This window comes from Manis javanica, chromosome 2 (assembly GCF_040802235.1).
Source record: "Manis javanica isolate MJ-LG chromosome 2, MJ_LKY, whole genome shotgun sequence".
Classification (NCBI taxonomy): Eukaryota; Metazoa; Chordata; class Mammalia; order Pholidota; family Manidae; genus Manis; species Manis javanica.
This window is the reverse complement of record NC_133157.1, coordinates 207,012,498-207,029,005: the sequence shown is the minus strand read 5'-3', so window position 1 is coordinate 207,029,005 and position 16,508 is coordinate 207,012,498. Positions and strand designations below refer to the sequence as shown.

Here is a 16,508-nt window from a genome sequence, read left to right as displayed (position 1 = left end):
ATGGATAAAGAAGATGTGGTACATACACTCAGTGGAATATTATTCAGCCATAGAAAGAAAACAGATTCTACCATTTGCAACAACATGGATGGAGCTAGAGGGTATTATGCTCAGTGAAATAAGCCAGGTGGAGAAAGACAAGTACCAAATGATTTCCCTCACTTGTGGAGTATAACAACAAAGCAAAAGTGAAGGAACAAAACAGCAGCAGAGGCACAGAACCCAAGAAAGGACTAGCAGTTACCAAAGGGGAGAGGTAGGGGAGGGTGGGTGGGAAGAAGGAGAAGTGGACTAAGGGGCATTGTAATTAGCAATCCCAATATAGGTAGGTCATGGGGAAGGCAGTACAGCATGGAGAAGACGAGTAATGACTCTATAGCATCTTACTACACTGACAGTTACTGCAATGGAGGGTGGGGAGGACTTGATAATATGGGTAAATGTTGAAACCACAGTGTTGCTCATGTGAAACCTTCATAGTAAGATTGTGTGTCAATGATACCTTAATTTTAAAAAAAAGATTTGAAGGTATTTAAGCCCTAGTCTCTCCTGCTCTGGTTAATTTCCAACTCATCCAATTCATTAATTTTCCTTCTCCATCCTTCCACCTTTCATGCAGCACCAGTGATAAAGGATTTGCTCAGGACTCCCTACAAAACTTAAATCCTGAAGTAATGCTCTATGTAAAGGCTATTGAAAATGATCAGCTTCTTCTTGGCAACATTTCCAAATTCTCTGCTCTTAGTTTTTGTTCAATTTTCATTTGAATTTTGCATGCTTCCTTTTTATCACCAGGCTATTTCTTTGTCTGTTCTAGTACATTTTCTTTGTCTTCAGTCACCTTTTCACATATGAAATGGGCTATACATCAACAGAATACCTAAATTTTAAAGCCAAATTTCCATGTTTCTCACTCTTTGCTGAAACCTAATCTCTCATTTGCAAAGGATTCATTTTCATGTTCACATACACTGCATTTTATGTTCACATAAATTTCCCCCATCCTGAAAATTTCAAGTTGCCTTCATTAATATTTTTTCTTCACTGATTGTTTCTCCATTTAGAGCAAATAATGGGAAGTGATAATTGTGGGAAATAAGTAATAAATGCAAAACCCACTTATTAATAATTCCTTTGCCTTTCTCACTTCCTTTGTTTTCTCATTTAGATCTTTGATCAACCATGTATCGGTCACTTTCAAAAACATACATTTTAAGATATAGAAACCATCCTCTGCCATACTTCATTTTTTAACCCTTGCAACTAAATGAACTCCAACATCAGATATTACCAGAACATTAAATTATGGCTGAAGAAGATAAGATGGAACTCATTACAAACTCACATGTATTACATATAAATTATTGGCCACCACAGAAATGGGTTACACCCCAGGATTAAGCAAAGAAATCCTAACATTTCAATTCAAACAAGAGAAGAGCAGTAAAGTGGTTCCAAGGTATATCCTATTGTGTCTCCAGCACCAGAAACGATACCTGGCAGAGAGTTTGGTGTGTGGTACTTATGTGTCCAATGGATCAAGGAGTAAGAGTGCTACTAAAAGTGACTCATGCAAAAAAAGTGAAGCCATATGCACCTGGACATCTCCCCCAACACCACCAACCATGGGGTCTTCTTCTAAAACCTTTACCATCTCCACAGATGAGGCAGGGTCAAGCATGGTATCTGAATCACAAACCTGCCAAAAAAGCAGAAAAAGAGTTAGAGAGAAGGTGGAACTATGAGTGGACTCCATACAGTCAAAACTGGGCATACAGTGTGTCTTCAGCCTTAGATCACAAGTCCTCAATAGGCAGATATCACAGGAATAACAGAGTTTGTTATAGCATGACCAATACAAAGAGCTTGTTTTTTAGCACACTCAATATTCAAGTTAATGACATTGCTGGATAGAACAGATAAAGTCATGTGCTACGTATGTCTTGTGGGGTGACCACCTTGTCCCGTTTTCCCAATTTTATCAATGAAAGTCTTATGTCCCAGTGAACATTCTAGTTTTCCAGGACCTTGAAAACATCTTGGGTTGGTCACCCTACATGTCTGTTTTTTTTTTTCCAGTTGCCTTAAATAAGACTTTTGGGCAACTTGTCCTTATAATCTGAATGGTGATTGGAAAATCCCGTAACAATATTGAAGGGAGACATGGCTAAGTGACTTTCCCCCCTAGTTTAATATATTGAATAAAAGGAAAGCAATTCTCCTGCAGCTGGTTGTAGACACCGTTATGAGTTGGGCTTCACAGATGGCCGTGCATCAGGAAGGGGAGTAGCATGACCTTTAGACCACCTTTTTATTCTAGAGTATTAAATATTCATCTTACCTTGTGTCTATAAAAGTAGATGTAAATTATCTTAACCCGTGCTAGAAATGTAAATTGTTGTTCATAAAAACAATCTTTCTATGAATCAAAAAAGCAATTCTGAAACCAAACCAACTACAACTTTAAGAAAATTATTGAAATTATTCTAGCCATTGAGCCCCTGACATTTAAATTAGAGGCCCAAGGAGACAGGGTTATAAATGGTACTTTTCTTTCTAGTCTGACTTATGAGCCAACTGGAAAATGAAACAAAAAAAAAGTATGGGAGATAAGAAACCAGAATATCACCTGTAAACTCAGAAAGCTGATATAGAGGAAGGATAGGGCTTTTATCTGTGGAGTAAGCGCACTTCATGCACTTCATTACTATGTTCCCCAGTATTAGAGCATCTAGGTGGGGCCAGCCTCCTCCTGCAGATACGGTGCATGACCTTTCTAAAGGCATGAATGATACCTGCTCCTAGGTGGTAGCCTGCTCCCAGAAAGGGGAAGAGGGAGTGGGGCCTACCCCTTACTCCTTCAGTACTCACCCATCTAATTCTCTTCTCTTACAGAGGAAGGAGTAAAGCATGTGGAAAAAGGCTACTACTTACTCCACAGATGGGTTACACCTGTGGATAGAGCCTCTTCCATATGATCAAAGAATATCAGGAGGAAAAATGCTGCCACCTCTCTAGCCCTGATTAATACTGGTAAGACATAGTGCTCTTTTCTGGGGGATGTAGTAAGGCCAGGACAGGTATAATTAGATCAGCGCTGATATGTAATCGACCAGTTTCACATCCCATCCAGACAATAAGTGAGATGATTGGCAGAGACTGGCTGTTACCTGCAATCCCAATTATTTTGTCATTGAATCTGGCTATACTGTATGGATTTGATCAGGATTTAGCCTATTTAGTCACATTTATTTATTTATATCAAAAGTAATTATTTTAACAGTTCTCCAAACTATAAAAATAGGGATTTGATATGCTAGATTTGAACGGAAAAGCAAAACAAAACTAAGAAGATATTTTGTAGAACCATAAACTCTCAGAGTTGAAGGGGACTTTATATACATGTGTATATAGAGCTTGAATCCTTCATATAATTAGCTAAGGAATCTCAACATTTTGAAAATGCATCTGTTAATTTTACTACTATCTTTTTCTGATGAAAGTATTAATATATTTTAATTTTAACAAAGAATGTTAGCAAAAACAGCAATTTAAATGCATTACTGGAACTTACAGAGTACATGGGGTACCCAGTTACAAAGTGATCACCTCTCTGGATTTATTTAATTACTACAGTGTGATAAAATTAACATTACAGCAACTTTAGTACTAATGTATGAATTTTTGTTTTAATTTACTTACATACAAGCATCTATTTTCAAAATAGGCACCCATTTATTGTTTTTGTTTTGTGTTATTTTATGGTATCTTATTTTGGTCCAGCACAGCCTCACTTCAGAGAAAAAAATTTAGGCAGTAGCTCCACGTTAGTTTTTCACTGTAGGAAACAGGATTTTACTAATATCTGAATTTGTACCTAAGCATTCCAAGCCCCAGAAGCCTAAATGAATTCCTTCAAAAGCAATGTTTTGCCTCTCCCATGCTTGTTTATTGTTGGTTTGTATATGGCTACAAACCGGGCGGGCCTGTAAGAAGGGTGGAGAAAGGTGAGCGGGAGTTAAGCCGCCTTTAGAGCCTTTAGAACCGTATCCTGAGCTCATGGCCACACCCACCTCTATTGATTCAAGCTGGGAGAGGTAAAACCAGAAAGCTAAAATAAGCCTAAAGACAACAGGAAGGGGGCAATCTAGAATTAATGTGCAAGTAACTCCGCCTGCTTGTGAGCATAAAGCAAGCCAAGGGAACTGCCTCTTTGAAATGACTAAACCTGAACCAAACTTATGAGGTTCTGAATATTTAAACTGGTCTTGTTCCTCCCAGTTTCCAACAGTTAAGCGCCAGAAATTATCCAAGTGTGTTCCCATAGTGAGTCTAGCTGTCAGAGGGAAAGCTCTCAGAAATCTCTTGGGTAGGAGTTTGTTATCCGTTTGATTCAAAGCTTTAAGGAAGTGCAGTTTCTGGATGTTGTATTTGGTGATAGAATGCCAACCAGAAAGCCACTGACATCTGTCAAAGCATGCGTGTTCATGAACCTAATAGCATTTACTTATTGGTGTGTGGAGAGTGTAACATTAGCCCCTCTTAAAATCTGGACAGTAGGAATAGGATTTCTAGCTGTCTCCTCACCAATTAATATTTGGTGAGGAGAGCTCAAGTATGTAATTTCATAAACGTTGGCTGTTTAGCCATGGGCTAGAAGGTGTGGGGGACAGTTCACATGGAGCCTAACCTTACACAAGAAAAATGACAGGACACGATCTGCACACAGGAAATAATTAAGAGAACAACTCAAAACATCTTTCCACACTGACTCTATCACTGTAGTTTATTTAAACCACAATCACTAGTGATAAGATTTCTCACTAGATGTGGAAATGAAGCAAAGTCCCCAAATTTTGACTGGAGTGGAAAATGTCAAGATATAAAGACACACTATTGGGAGGAACCAGCCACCTCAGTCTTACACACAGAATCATCACATAAAGTGCCTAAGATCGTATGGCTCTTCCTATTCTAGCCAAGAGGTAAGGCCCTCCCCTTTTCTATCTAAAACAGGGGTTGGCAAACTAAGGGCTACAGGCCAAGTCAGGCCTGTTACCTGTTTTGATATGGCCTATGAACTAAAAATGGTTTTCACTTTGTTAAATAGTTGAAAAAAATCAAAAGAGTATTTTGAGACACTTGGAAATTATATGAAATTTAAATGTCAGTGTCCATAAATACAGTCTTTTTGGAACCCATGCATGCTCATTCATTTTCCATGTTATCTATGGTTGCTTTCACACTAAAGTACCAAAGTTGAATAGTTGCAACAGAGACCATATGGCCTACAAAGCCTAGTATTTACTGTCAGGCCTTTTACAAGCAAAGTTTGCCAACCCTGGAACTAAAATAATTGGTTACAGGGGGAGGGTTCTGTTTCATAAAACTTAAAAAAAAGAACAAGAGTTGAAATCAAATATATTCTAAGCCCCAATTTTAACTCTAGTAGGTTGTTTTTAAAGGTTGCCTCCATCTCTTTGTTATAAATAACAGTAACTGCATAAAAAGTATAAAACATTAATAGTTTTTTTCTTTAGCCAAGATCTGCCTATTATAAGAACAAATGCTCAGAATCAAAAAGCCTTAGTTAAGTCTTCAGTCCTATATCTTAACTATTTCTTATGATCTTGAACAAGCCATTTGCCATCATCACGGTACCAGAGAGAGACACTGCATATAAGTACTTTGTAAATTACAAAGGACTGGAAAGAAGTATGCTGTTAGCATAAGGGAATAATCCAAATTTTTATATTCCCTAAGCAAACCCATATCTCAAAGATCCTGACAATCATTATCACAAATAGGTGGCTCAGTAGAGACTCTTTAAAAGAACATGGGAAGTGATTACATATTGAGAACCTTACAACAATAACCAAATTCAAATATGTCTGGAGTTATCTATAATAGTTATAAACTATTGGTCTGTAGCTTATTATCTAAGTTCTTTAAGACTGTAAATCCACTACAAGTTATGTCACTGATCTTAATTTACCTCACCATAATTTAAATAAATATCTCCTCTACAAATAGTGTTACTTATTCTGTCAAATGTCTTTCAAATTCTAAGACCCAACCAAGTCTAAAATGCCAAAACTCCATGTTTTACTCTAATGTGTTTCCTTTCAGACTGACTGGGGGATCCGCTCCCACCCTCACCCCTACTTGCCCCATACCACTTCAAAAGCCATTAGGGGCTCCACAGATTGAGGAAATCTTAATTACTCTGGCTGTTTTCAATGCAGAAACAGGTTGAAAAAAAATTAAGACCCTTTCTGTTGCTACTGCCTTGATTCTTTGCCTGCTTATGAGGCTCAACCCTGTCTTAACCTTGACCTTTCATCTTAACTTTAACCCAGTGAGACTTTTTTCTACAGTGTGTGCAATTCACTCTTGGTCTTGCCCCTGCTACCCAGCTTCCCTGCTACCACTTAATCACAAAGTAAATGGAAAGCTCCCTTCACTCCCCCTGCCCCCTGAAACATTTCTGTAACAGAAATAGACCAGAACACAAAATCACAAATAATTATTTAGTAGCAAACAAGATGGTGCCAGTCTCCCTGAACCCCTAACAGTACAATACCAGAGTGAGCACACTACTGAAAGGAAAAGAGTGTACTGCGCATATGTTGGAATCAAATAGATCTAAGTCCCAATCCACCAGGTCTAGTTTCTGACCTTACACTCCTTACCTCTCCTTTCTAAGCCTCCATCCTTCAGGTGGAAAATATGGATAATCACATCCAGCTAAGTTTGTTATGATAGTAAGTTAGACAGTACAGGTAAAGCAATTACTAATGGCTGGCTCACAATACATGCTCAATGAAAGGAAGACAAATACATATATATATATATATACACACACACATACACACACTAAGACGTGATAAACTAAAAGCAGAGGCAAAAACCTAAGTAGCTAGTCCAATGTCAGGAGTCTTTTTTGTTGCTATAAATAAGCTATGACTCACTGGGAGAAGCGGAAACCAATGCGTAGTCCAATACCGGTAAATTTAACCAAGCTGAAATCTGGGAAGGCAATGTAAGAGTCCTCAGAGTGGGCTGTCTACTAGGTAAAAGAAATATAAATATTAGAGAGCAGCTAATTGTGATGCTTGTATAGCCTGGAATGTACCCGTGGAGTGCAATGTGTGAAAGTTTGTCATGTAGCAAGCAAAGGGTAGACCTTGGACCTGTTGAAACTTTCTAAAGTGTTTGTTGCATCGAGACCTGGTATTTCTTCAGTGACACTGAATCTGCTGAATGAGATGCTACTTCAAATAGGAACATAATCTTTGGTTTCAGAAGTACCGAAATACCTGAGAGAATTTTATCTTTTTAATGCAGACTCCAAAAGCTGAATTGTCGGGTGAAAGGGTACAAATGACTGGTAACTTATGAGGGGACCACCTTCATGCTGGAGGAAGGAAACAATGGAATTAGGGCAGGAGATAATCTTCACAAAAACAGAATATTGCACACAATTTAAAATTTATCAGATAACCAATAAAGGTTAGTCAAATACTCATCATGTATAGTCATTACAAATGACTTCTAAAGTTTTACCAATCTTGCATGATATTTCACTCTTTTTTAATCTTTATTTTCTACTTATTTGGATTCTGATAAATAGAATATACAAGTAGGCATACAGCCAAATTTACCAGCCTCAGTGGCAAATACAAAATGGCAAGTGTTTGGAGTGGCAAATAGGAAAATTGTAAAATCTAAGGATTTCAGATCTAAAAAGACCCACTGAAGTTAATCAGTAAAATCATTCCAGGAAAAGGGGGAAAAAATGTTGTAAGAAAAAGAAAAATGATCATTCTTTTGGGTTGGGGTCAGGGAGGATGACCCGCTTTTACCGTAAGTTGTTTCCTGGCTTGGGTCTCACACCCAGCCAAGGGAGAGGCTCCGCACCAGAGACATCTAAGCTATCTGGCCCTCTTTTCTTGTTCTTTTAAAAAGGAATTTGGAAGTTGTGGGTCTCCTTTGGTAGAATGGCATTACCTAAATTGTTATGAAATTCTTGATTTTGATCAGCCTAGAATCTTTTCAAAGCATTAAGGTTAAAAGGAATCATTTGATTATTCTCTTTTCCTTTTTAGAAAGTTTAAACATGTGTTCAAAGTTATAGAAGGTGCAAAGCAAAGTGACAAACCATCTGGAAAAGCGGGAAACCAAATGCTGTCACCTCTAAGGCTTAAGCGGAGAAATACCCTTATCCCAAACGGTTGGAATCCTCTTTCTAAAGAAGGGAATCAGGAAATCCCATAATGGTGGCACTTACATCAGTGTTTACATTCAAGAACCCAACTTTGAGAGAAAGGGCAGATTAACAATGAAAGTGAGCAGTGTGATGGTAACTGATGAAAAGGAATTCTGATATCCACCCGTCCACCCTTCTTCGCTTTGATCACACTCTTACATAAAAGCCTGGGTATGTTGCTAGAAATAAATGAAAATGCCAGAGAAATTAAAACTGTACTGAGTTAGAGTCCTGAGCTGAGAGTGATCTCAGAGATCATCCGTTCTACCAGCTAACTGGGACCCATCACCAGTCAACAGTAGAATTCTGATTTTCCCATTCCTGTTCCATGTGCTCTTAATCTTATCCTCTAAAATGAAGAATACAAAGGGACATATAACCACAGAAATATATTCAGTACTACTGTAATATCTTTGTATGTTAACAGATAGTAACTATGCTCATCATGGTGAGCATTTAATGTATGTAATTGTCAAATCACTATGTTGTACATCTGAAACTAATATAATATTGTCTATTAGCTATATTTCAATTAATAAAGAAAAAAGCATTCAGAAATGTTTTTTTAAAGAGACACATAACATTCTCAACATCAACTCATAGAATATTTCATTTGCTTAGGTTTCTATACAGAACAGGAACCAACCAAATGTTGGATACAGTAGCTTCTCATTATTCATGGTAGTTATGTTCTACAAAATTTCTGTGAACACCAAATTAGCAAATACCAAAACACTGGCTTCTCGCAGAAATACAGTGTTAGGTTCCTCTGGGCCTCTGGTCATATTTTTGTCTACTGATCAATACCTAACCTTGTTTTATTTGTGTGTTTCTTCTTAAATACACATTATAGCACAAAAATATGAAAAACATCTTACTAAATGGACTACGGAGAAGTTACTTGTTTCCAGTATAAAAGTTGTAAGAAAAAGGCAGAGCAGTCTCACTTGACCCCAGATGGGAACCTAAACATCAAATTTGTTTTTGCCATTCTGCAAGTCTGTAACTCATCACAGAAGTCTGCAGGTATCGATTTGGGGGTTACAAACACATTTTAGTTGAGGAAGATGATTTATAAATACAGAACCCATGAATAATGAGTGTCAACTCTACAACTGTGAATGATTTGAGTCTTACTTTTCTCCTGCTCAAAAGAATGTTAGGTACCTAGGATGCTGCCAGATTTAAACCATAAAATTGCCTCCTATAATCATCATTTTAGAAAATGTTCATAGTCATTGTGTATTTCCTACCTGGGAAATCCTTAATGCACACATCAGGGGATACTGTTTTTTCCTTTGTCGTATTGACTAGTGGTCAGTTAGGTTGTTAACATCCACTTTGGGTGATAGGATATATGAATAAAGCAATTATATAATCTAGATGGCAAAGGATACTTAAAAGTCTTCTAGTATTGTTAAGTTAAAAAAAAAGTAAAACAAATAATCCCCAAATTATTTTAAAAGTAAGAGGAAAATACAAAAGTATATGCTGGAAAACACTAAATTTGATCATCTATGGGTCACATATTTGCTGCAAATGATTTTAATTTTGCTCATTGTGCTGTTCTGTATTTTTAAAAACATACTACCATAAAAATGTGTTACTTTGGTATATAAAAAAGCTAATATAAATGCTATTTTTAATTGTTATGAAATACCTTTGCCCTACTTTAAGCGCTATTCAGGTCTGAATCTGTCCTTCTCTGAAAAAAGAGTTTTCTCCAGAAAATACTTTTGATTCTAGGTAAAAGTTTTCCTCATTCTATTTCTCATCACCATCATCTTCTTTTGCCACTTCATTATTTTTCTTCTGTTTTCCTATCTTCTCTATCTCTGCAAGCAGCCATGAGCATCAAAGATGAATGTTAGCACACTGGATTTCTGCTAGACTAAAGCTTTCTTCTCTCCATACCTGTGCCAGCTTTCATTATTCCATTGGCTTTAAGGCTGAGACCATAGTCAGTAAATAAGACTAGACAGGGAAGCTGAGAGGGAGGGAGGGAGAGGCAGGACTTGATAAAGCCTCATTCTGGAGGTGACCAGGGGGAGCGAGGCAGAGCGCCCAGGGGTGTAACCTGACCAGAGACTCTAACCTTCAGAAAGAGAGCGAGGCCGAGCACCCTTGAAACTGGAAGCAGGAGAGAGGAAGACTTTGGCAGCACTCAGCCCCTGTAGTTCTGATTTTCTCTTTCATAGGAGATAAGGTCATCTGTTAGCAGTCAAGCAGGGATGAGTTTGGTAGTCAATGAACATGGTAGAGGCATGAAATAGCAAGAAGCAAGACATCTATTCAAGATCAAGTGAAGAGTGCTGACCAGTGCCAAAGACCCAGCTGCAACTGGAAACCAGTCATTTTGGCCATCTCTCTGCAGTTAAATAGCATCTCCAGCCAAGTTAGCAAGTTTGAGCAGATGGTCAATTTCGTCCTCCAGCCCCTATTTTCTCCTGTGTATTAGCACCTGAACTTTCCTTCCTTCCTTCCCTAACCAACCTGCACTCCCTGTTCAATTGCTTGTAACAGCAGCCAAATTCCTTGACACCCGCCTCTCCTTTGTTTTTCTGTGCCTTCTTCCCTTCAACTCTCTGACCTTGGGTCGGAATGGAAGATGGGAGTATATTAGTTTGAACCTTAGGACATTTCCATTTTTTTTACAGGGTACACAGGGTATCAGAGGATTTAATGAGGGATGGCAGGATGAATTACCTGGTTTCAGAATGCCAAAGGTTTTTACCCGTATTTGAGCATTTGAAATGGATGGAGACTCTCAGGAAGATTCAGGGCCCAGTTAATGGCTACTGCTTGGGCCAGTCTATCTGAGCACTTCAGCCTGAGGGAAGGAACATTTTTAAGCCTGATTAGGGCTTTAGCAGGAAGCCTAACTCTAACATTTCACATTTTGTATTATTTTTTCTTGGACAGGCACAATGTCAAGTTGTCAGGGATACAAACAAAATTCAAAACAAGAATGATGGGAGAAGGGGGTTTGGGAGGAGCAGATTTAAAAAGAAGAAAACCCACACAATGACATCTTGATTAAAAATGACAAACACAGCAATTGTTTTAGCTAGAAAGGCAAAATATCAAAACAGATATTTTCTCATTTGGGGCTCAGAGCTTCATTTTTCAAATCCTCTAAGTTCCCCAGTCATCCCTTTCTTTAAAAGGGTCATTTCATCCTTTCATCTGGGACTGATGTTGCTATATAAATATGTAAAAATGTCCTGGATTAACTCTGTTAATCTGTCTTAATTGTTAAAGTTCTAGAAATTAAGAGAAACTTGAGGGTGAAACTCTATCAAATCATTAGGAGATTAATATGCAAATTGGTATCAACTAAAGAAATGCCTCAAAACTCTTCAGATATTAACCCAAAACTCACTCTCTGGTGGCCATTGACATGTACTATTAATTTCAAGGACTAGGTGATCATATAAGTAACAATAATATTAACAACAAATTAACTGACAATGCCATCAGTAACAACTTTTGCTACCTTTTAAACTTTGTATCTTGGATACAGTTTTGAAGTAATTATTTCAAACCCCTTTGAGGATGAATTTATTCTATCTAGAAAACTGAGGCTCAGGGAGGTGGTCCCACTCAAGGACATCCAGTAAGTAACACCTGGATTAGAACCTCAGTCAACGGACCCTGAAGCCAGTGAGCAGCACCCTTTCCCATCTCATTACAAAGAAAGACCCCCAGGCATGACTTTGCAGCAGTAGAGTCCCCTAAGGAGTATAATGGGTCTTCTGAAAACTAAGATTTCATTTTTAAGAGAGGAGACATTTCTCCCTTCTTGATATCATCCTGGCCAAAATCTAAAGTATCTGCAAAAATTACAACTAGAAAAGTTGCAGGAACCCTACTGACATTCTAAAGAAAGCTTCAGTGAGAACTAGAAGACCAGAAACTCTCAAGTGCGCAGTCAGGGCATTAATGAGAGACTCAGCCTGTCTAATTTTCAAGGAAACAAACACCATCACAAATGCTTTCAAAGGTCAAGTTGCAGTGAGTGAGGTAATGCTGTTTGGGGAGTGAAGTAAACATTACTTTGGTTTTGCTCTGGTAAGTGTTTTTTTTTATCCTTTTTGTACCTTTTTCATTTTCCTTTTCTTTCTCTGTGTCTCAGTTTTGAATTCTTACCCTTTACATTTTTCCCACCATGCCCATTTTGCCTGGTCTTTGTGGAAAACATAGCCTTCCTTTGGACCTGAAGACTTTCTCAAGACCCTTCTGCTCAGCAGACACTATTTTCTTACAAGGCTGGGGATTTTAAGAGTGTGGAAAATGATGTGGGATTTGCCTTGGCAGGACCAAGGGGGCAGAGAAGGGAAGGGAGTGGGGGAGAAGGGAAGGTGGGGGAGGGAAGGGAGGGGAAAAGAGGGAAGGGAGGGGGTCTCTTGTTCAAAATAATCTTGATTCCCGACCAGTAGCACTGCCCAAGTTAAGCATTTTCATAGATAGTCTTAACAGTTTTACAAGTTTTTTTTTTTCTCTTTCAAAATGTGCTTTCAACAGTCATGCTGTTTTCAAATGAACTGAAAGGAGTACTGTGTTCAGTAGGGACAAGGATGGGCTATAGCATATGACTGGAGAGACACAAAAGCTGCTTTATTTAAATGTATGTTTGCCCTGGCAGTAATTTGGAAACCTACCTGTACATAATCCACACTTCGTCCCAGTGCTCTGAAGGCCGTGTACATGACTTCTCTTTTTCCACCCCATTTTTGCATGATGCAAATACTTCTGTTGGACAAGACCAGCTGGGTAACATGTTGCGAGCTCTCTTTATGTGACTCATCCGTCTCCCCAGGACCCTTCTCGTGGAAGTTGTTCTTCCAGATGTAAGTGGCTGACCTGTCCCCTCCCATGACTTCACTGAAGATGTCCATCATGTAAAGGTCATCCTCTGAGTTCCCATCTATGACCATAACCACTTTAATCCCAGGGTAGGTTAGCCTTTTCACAGATTGCAAACATTTTCGTAAGTAGTCTGGATCCTCTTGATAGGCAGCGATGCAAAGAGCAACAGTCTTATTCAATTTAATGGGGGTTTCTAGGGATTTTTTCATTTTTCGGTGCTCCAAAAAGGCAAACAGGCTTTGGATGATGAGGTGTGATGCTAAAAAGGCACCATACAGTCCAAAAGAGAAATAGTAATTGTCTGTTTGGATGAACTGGTAGCCAACAATATAAGCAGCCGTGATTCCAAGGAGGAGAGAGACTCCAAAGAGTGTGGTTCCAATTATTCTCAGGATACACAGAAACCTCTCACAATGCATCTGTAATATAATCAAATGATACCCTTGGTTAACCACTCTTGCCCCATACTCGTGAGGTACATAGTGCCCTGGGGGAGAGTATTGAACTGGAAGCATTCAGAATTCTACTCAGTCTCTCACTAAACTAGCTGTGTGATCTTCTGCACCTCAGTTTGCTCACCTATAAAACAGGGATAAAGAAGCTCTCTGGTACACCTCAGAGGGCTGTTTCCAGAATCAACTGAGATGACGGGGCAAGGTACTATCAAAATCGGTAACATGTTAAACAAATACAAGGAAGCATTATTTTTAGTGTGTTAAGTCATTTGACTAAGGATACACTTTATGTATGGTGGGCTCAGCTAGGTGTAAGACCTAAACTTCCTGGTGAGCAAGGCAGTCAGTCTTTCTTCCTAGAGGCCGTTTCCCCTCACCTCCAATACTGCCCAGCAAAAAAATCCACAGATGTTGCTTAATTTATCATGTGTCATTTCATCTCATCTCCAGTGCAAATTGCCTAGCTCACACCCTTCCCATGCACCCAGCTAGGGTTGGAGATCAGGATAGCTGGATTCTAGCACTAGCTCTTCCATCAAGTAGCTCTGTAACCCTAAGAGTCACTTTACCTCTGCGGGCCTCAGTTCTTTTAATCTGTTAAATGAGGGAGTTAAGCCTCAATTATTTCCAAAGTCTCTGTTGACATTAAAAATTATGCCTAAGTATCCCGCACACACATCAATCAAAGCCTCTGTAACTCTGAATTGCATTCCTTTGTTCAGATGGCCGTTCTCCTCCATCCACGATCAGTAACACCAGATGGTCAGATCATGGGGATCCAGACTCTTACTGCAACACAGTAGGCACACAATAAATGTTCACAGAATAAGTCATCAGGAAATAGCATCAGGCTTAATTTCAATAGCTGTTTCCCATCCTCTTAAAAGCTGTAACACATTAGATCTGAAACATTTCCATTCTTAATAACAGCCAATTTTGTACTCCTCCCTACAGTTTATGTATCTCCTAGATAACAATTTGAACAACTAGGGTTTAAAAGGACCATTTTTCTGTATTTCCCAGAGCATCTCCAATGCCGAGCTAGAAGTGGTGCCTGTTGGACCTTTTCAATTTGTTTTTCTTTTTGGGTTCCTAGATCCAATCCAAACGTGTGTGGGAGGGGGTTTTCCATATATCCAACAAATAACTCTCTGGATACCAGTTGGGTATCCCACAACTTAGCTCAGTTCTGACACCATCTACATACACGATAGCATCAGAGTCCACAGAATAAAGGTTCAGTCCTACAAGACTGCCTCCCCCTCCCACCCCCAATTTCAGACATCAGTTCCGAGCCCAGCTTGTGACCTGTCCTTCTGACCATCTGGCTATGTATCAGAAATTACCAATTTCCCAAGACTCCTCGAGTTTGATAAATTTGCTACTAGAATGGCTCACAGAACTCAGGAAACTTGTTTCCTCACTAGATAACAGGTTTATTATAAAAGCATTTAACTCAGGAACGACCAGACTGAAGAGATGCAGAGGCCAAGGAACAGGAAAAGGGCATGGACCTTCCATGCTCTCTCCAAGTGTGACAGTCTCCCCAAATCTCCACATGTTCACCAGCCAAGAAGTTCTCAGAACCCCATCCTTTTGGGTGTTCATGAAGTACATAGGCATGACTGACTGAATCTTGGCCACTGAAGACTTAAGCTCCAGCCCCACTCTCCTTGCCAGAGTTCTGGGGGTGGGACTGAAAGTTCCAATCCTTCAGTCATGCAGTTTACTCCACAGGGAACAAGTCCCCACCCTTAGGTGCTTTCCAAAAGTCACTTCTTAATGTAACAAAAGATAACTCTATCACTCTCAAACCCTTGGAAATTCCAAGGGTTTTAGGAACCATGTGCCAGAAACAGGATGAGGATCAAATATATATTTCTTTTTATAAATCACAATATTAAGTGTTTTTTTTCCTGTAAAGTTTATTTTCCTCCTCTTCCAAGAATAAACTATAGTGAGGGACATAACTGGTATAAACACAGTGTACCCATCTTTAATCATTAACACCAACTTTCGGGTTCTTGTCATATTTGCATACATACAATTAATATGTAATATTTTTCTGTAATTCAACTAGTTTTTGAAAGCTAGGTATTTATTTTAAATGGAAACTTAGATTAAGCAATTATCTCTGCAAAGCTGTTTGCTGGATATGCTATTTATATTTTCCTGTTCAAAAGTAATGTCCACATAGCACCTAGTACTATCTTTGTTGTTACTAGTTGTGTGGCCATCATGTTGCTCAGCTCAAAGAAGTACTATCCACATTTTAGTCCCTGTAGTCACCCACTGAGGTGGTCTTGAGTGGATATGCATTATACTTTCTTGGGAAACTGTGTGGTTGCTCACAAATTGTGTTTCCTCTCCTGAGCACAGACTGCTTGATGTGACCATGGTGTTCCAGCCTTTGGAAATCTGAGATGGGCCACTTGTAAGAGGGACTTTTAAAAGAGAGAGTGGGCTTCCTCCTGCATTCTCTCTTTTCCTTCCAAAGCCTGGATGTACTATCAACAAGGCCCTATGGTATTGCAGAGCCTAAGATAGGAGGAGCTTGGTCCTTGAACAGCCACGAGGGAAGGAGCCACCCACCAATCAGTAACACCTGCACAGACTGTGATGTTGGCAAAAAATAAGTAAGTTTTTATTGTTTGTTTACCCTAGGCATTTGGTGTTTAGTGCACCCTCACTAAGACAGCCCAGGCAATGCAAAGCAGTCTGGAGACCAGGATTCTAGCCTGTGGACATTATTTTGCTTTGTTAAATAGAGATGATGGTACTTGTCACCCACCCTTCACAGTGGTTGACAAGTGTTTGTAAAAGTGTTTTAAAAAAACAAAATGCAATGGGATTTAAAGTATCGACTATCGAGGAAGCTAAAAAAAAAAAACCCACACACAAATGTGTGTTCCACT

At 39.0% G+C, this 16,508-nt stretch overlaps 1 protein-coding gene across 1 annotated transcript in view; it reads right to left on the bottom strand.

The window, feature by feature from the left end:
- The window catches only part of HAS2 (hyaluronan synthase 2), a 30,643-nt gene that overhangs the window by 5,368 nt on the left and 8,767 nt on the right, over positions 1-16,508 (bottom strand). Inside the window, exons 2-3 of the mRNA XM_017680727.3 lie at positions 12,931-13,557; positions 1,598-1,699 (exon numbers count right to left, since the gene is read on the bottom strand). Coding sequence (XP_017536216.1) covers positions 1,598-1,699; positions 12,931-13,557 — 729 coding nt within the window. The remainder of the gene's footprint in view (positions 1-1,597; positions 1,700-12,930; positions 13,558-16,508) is intronic.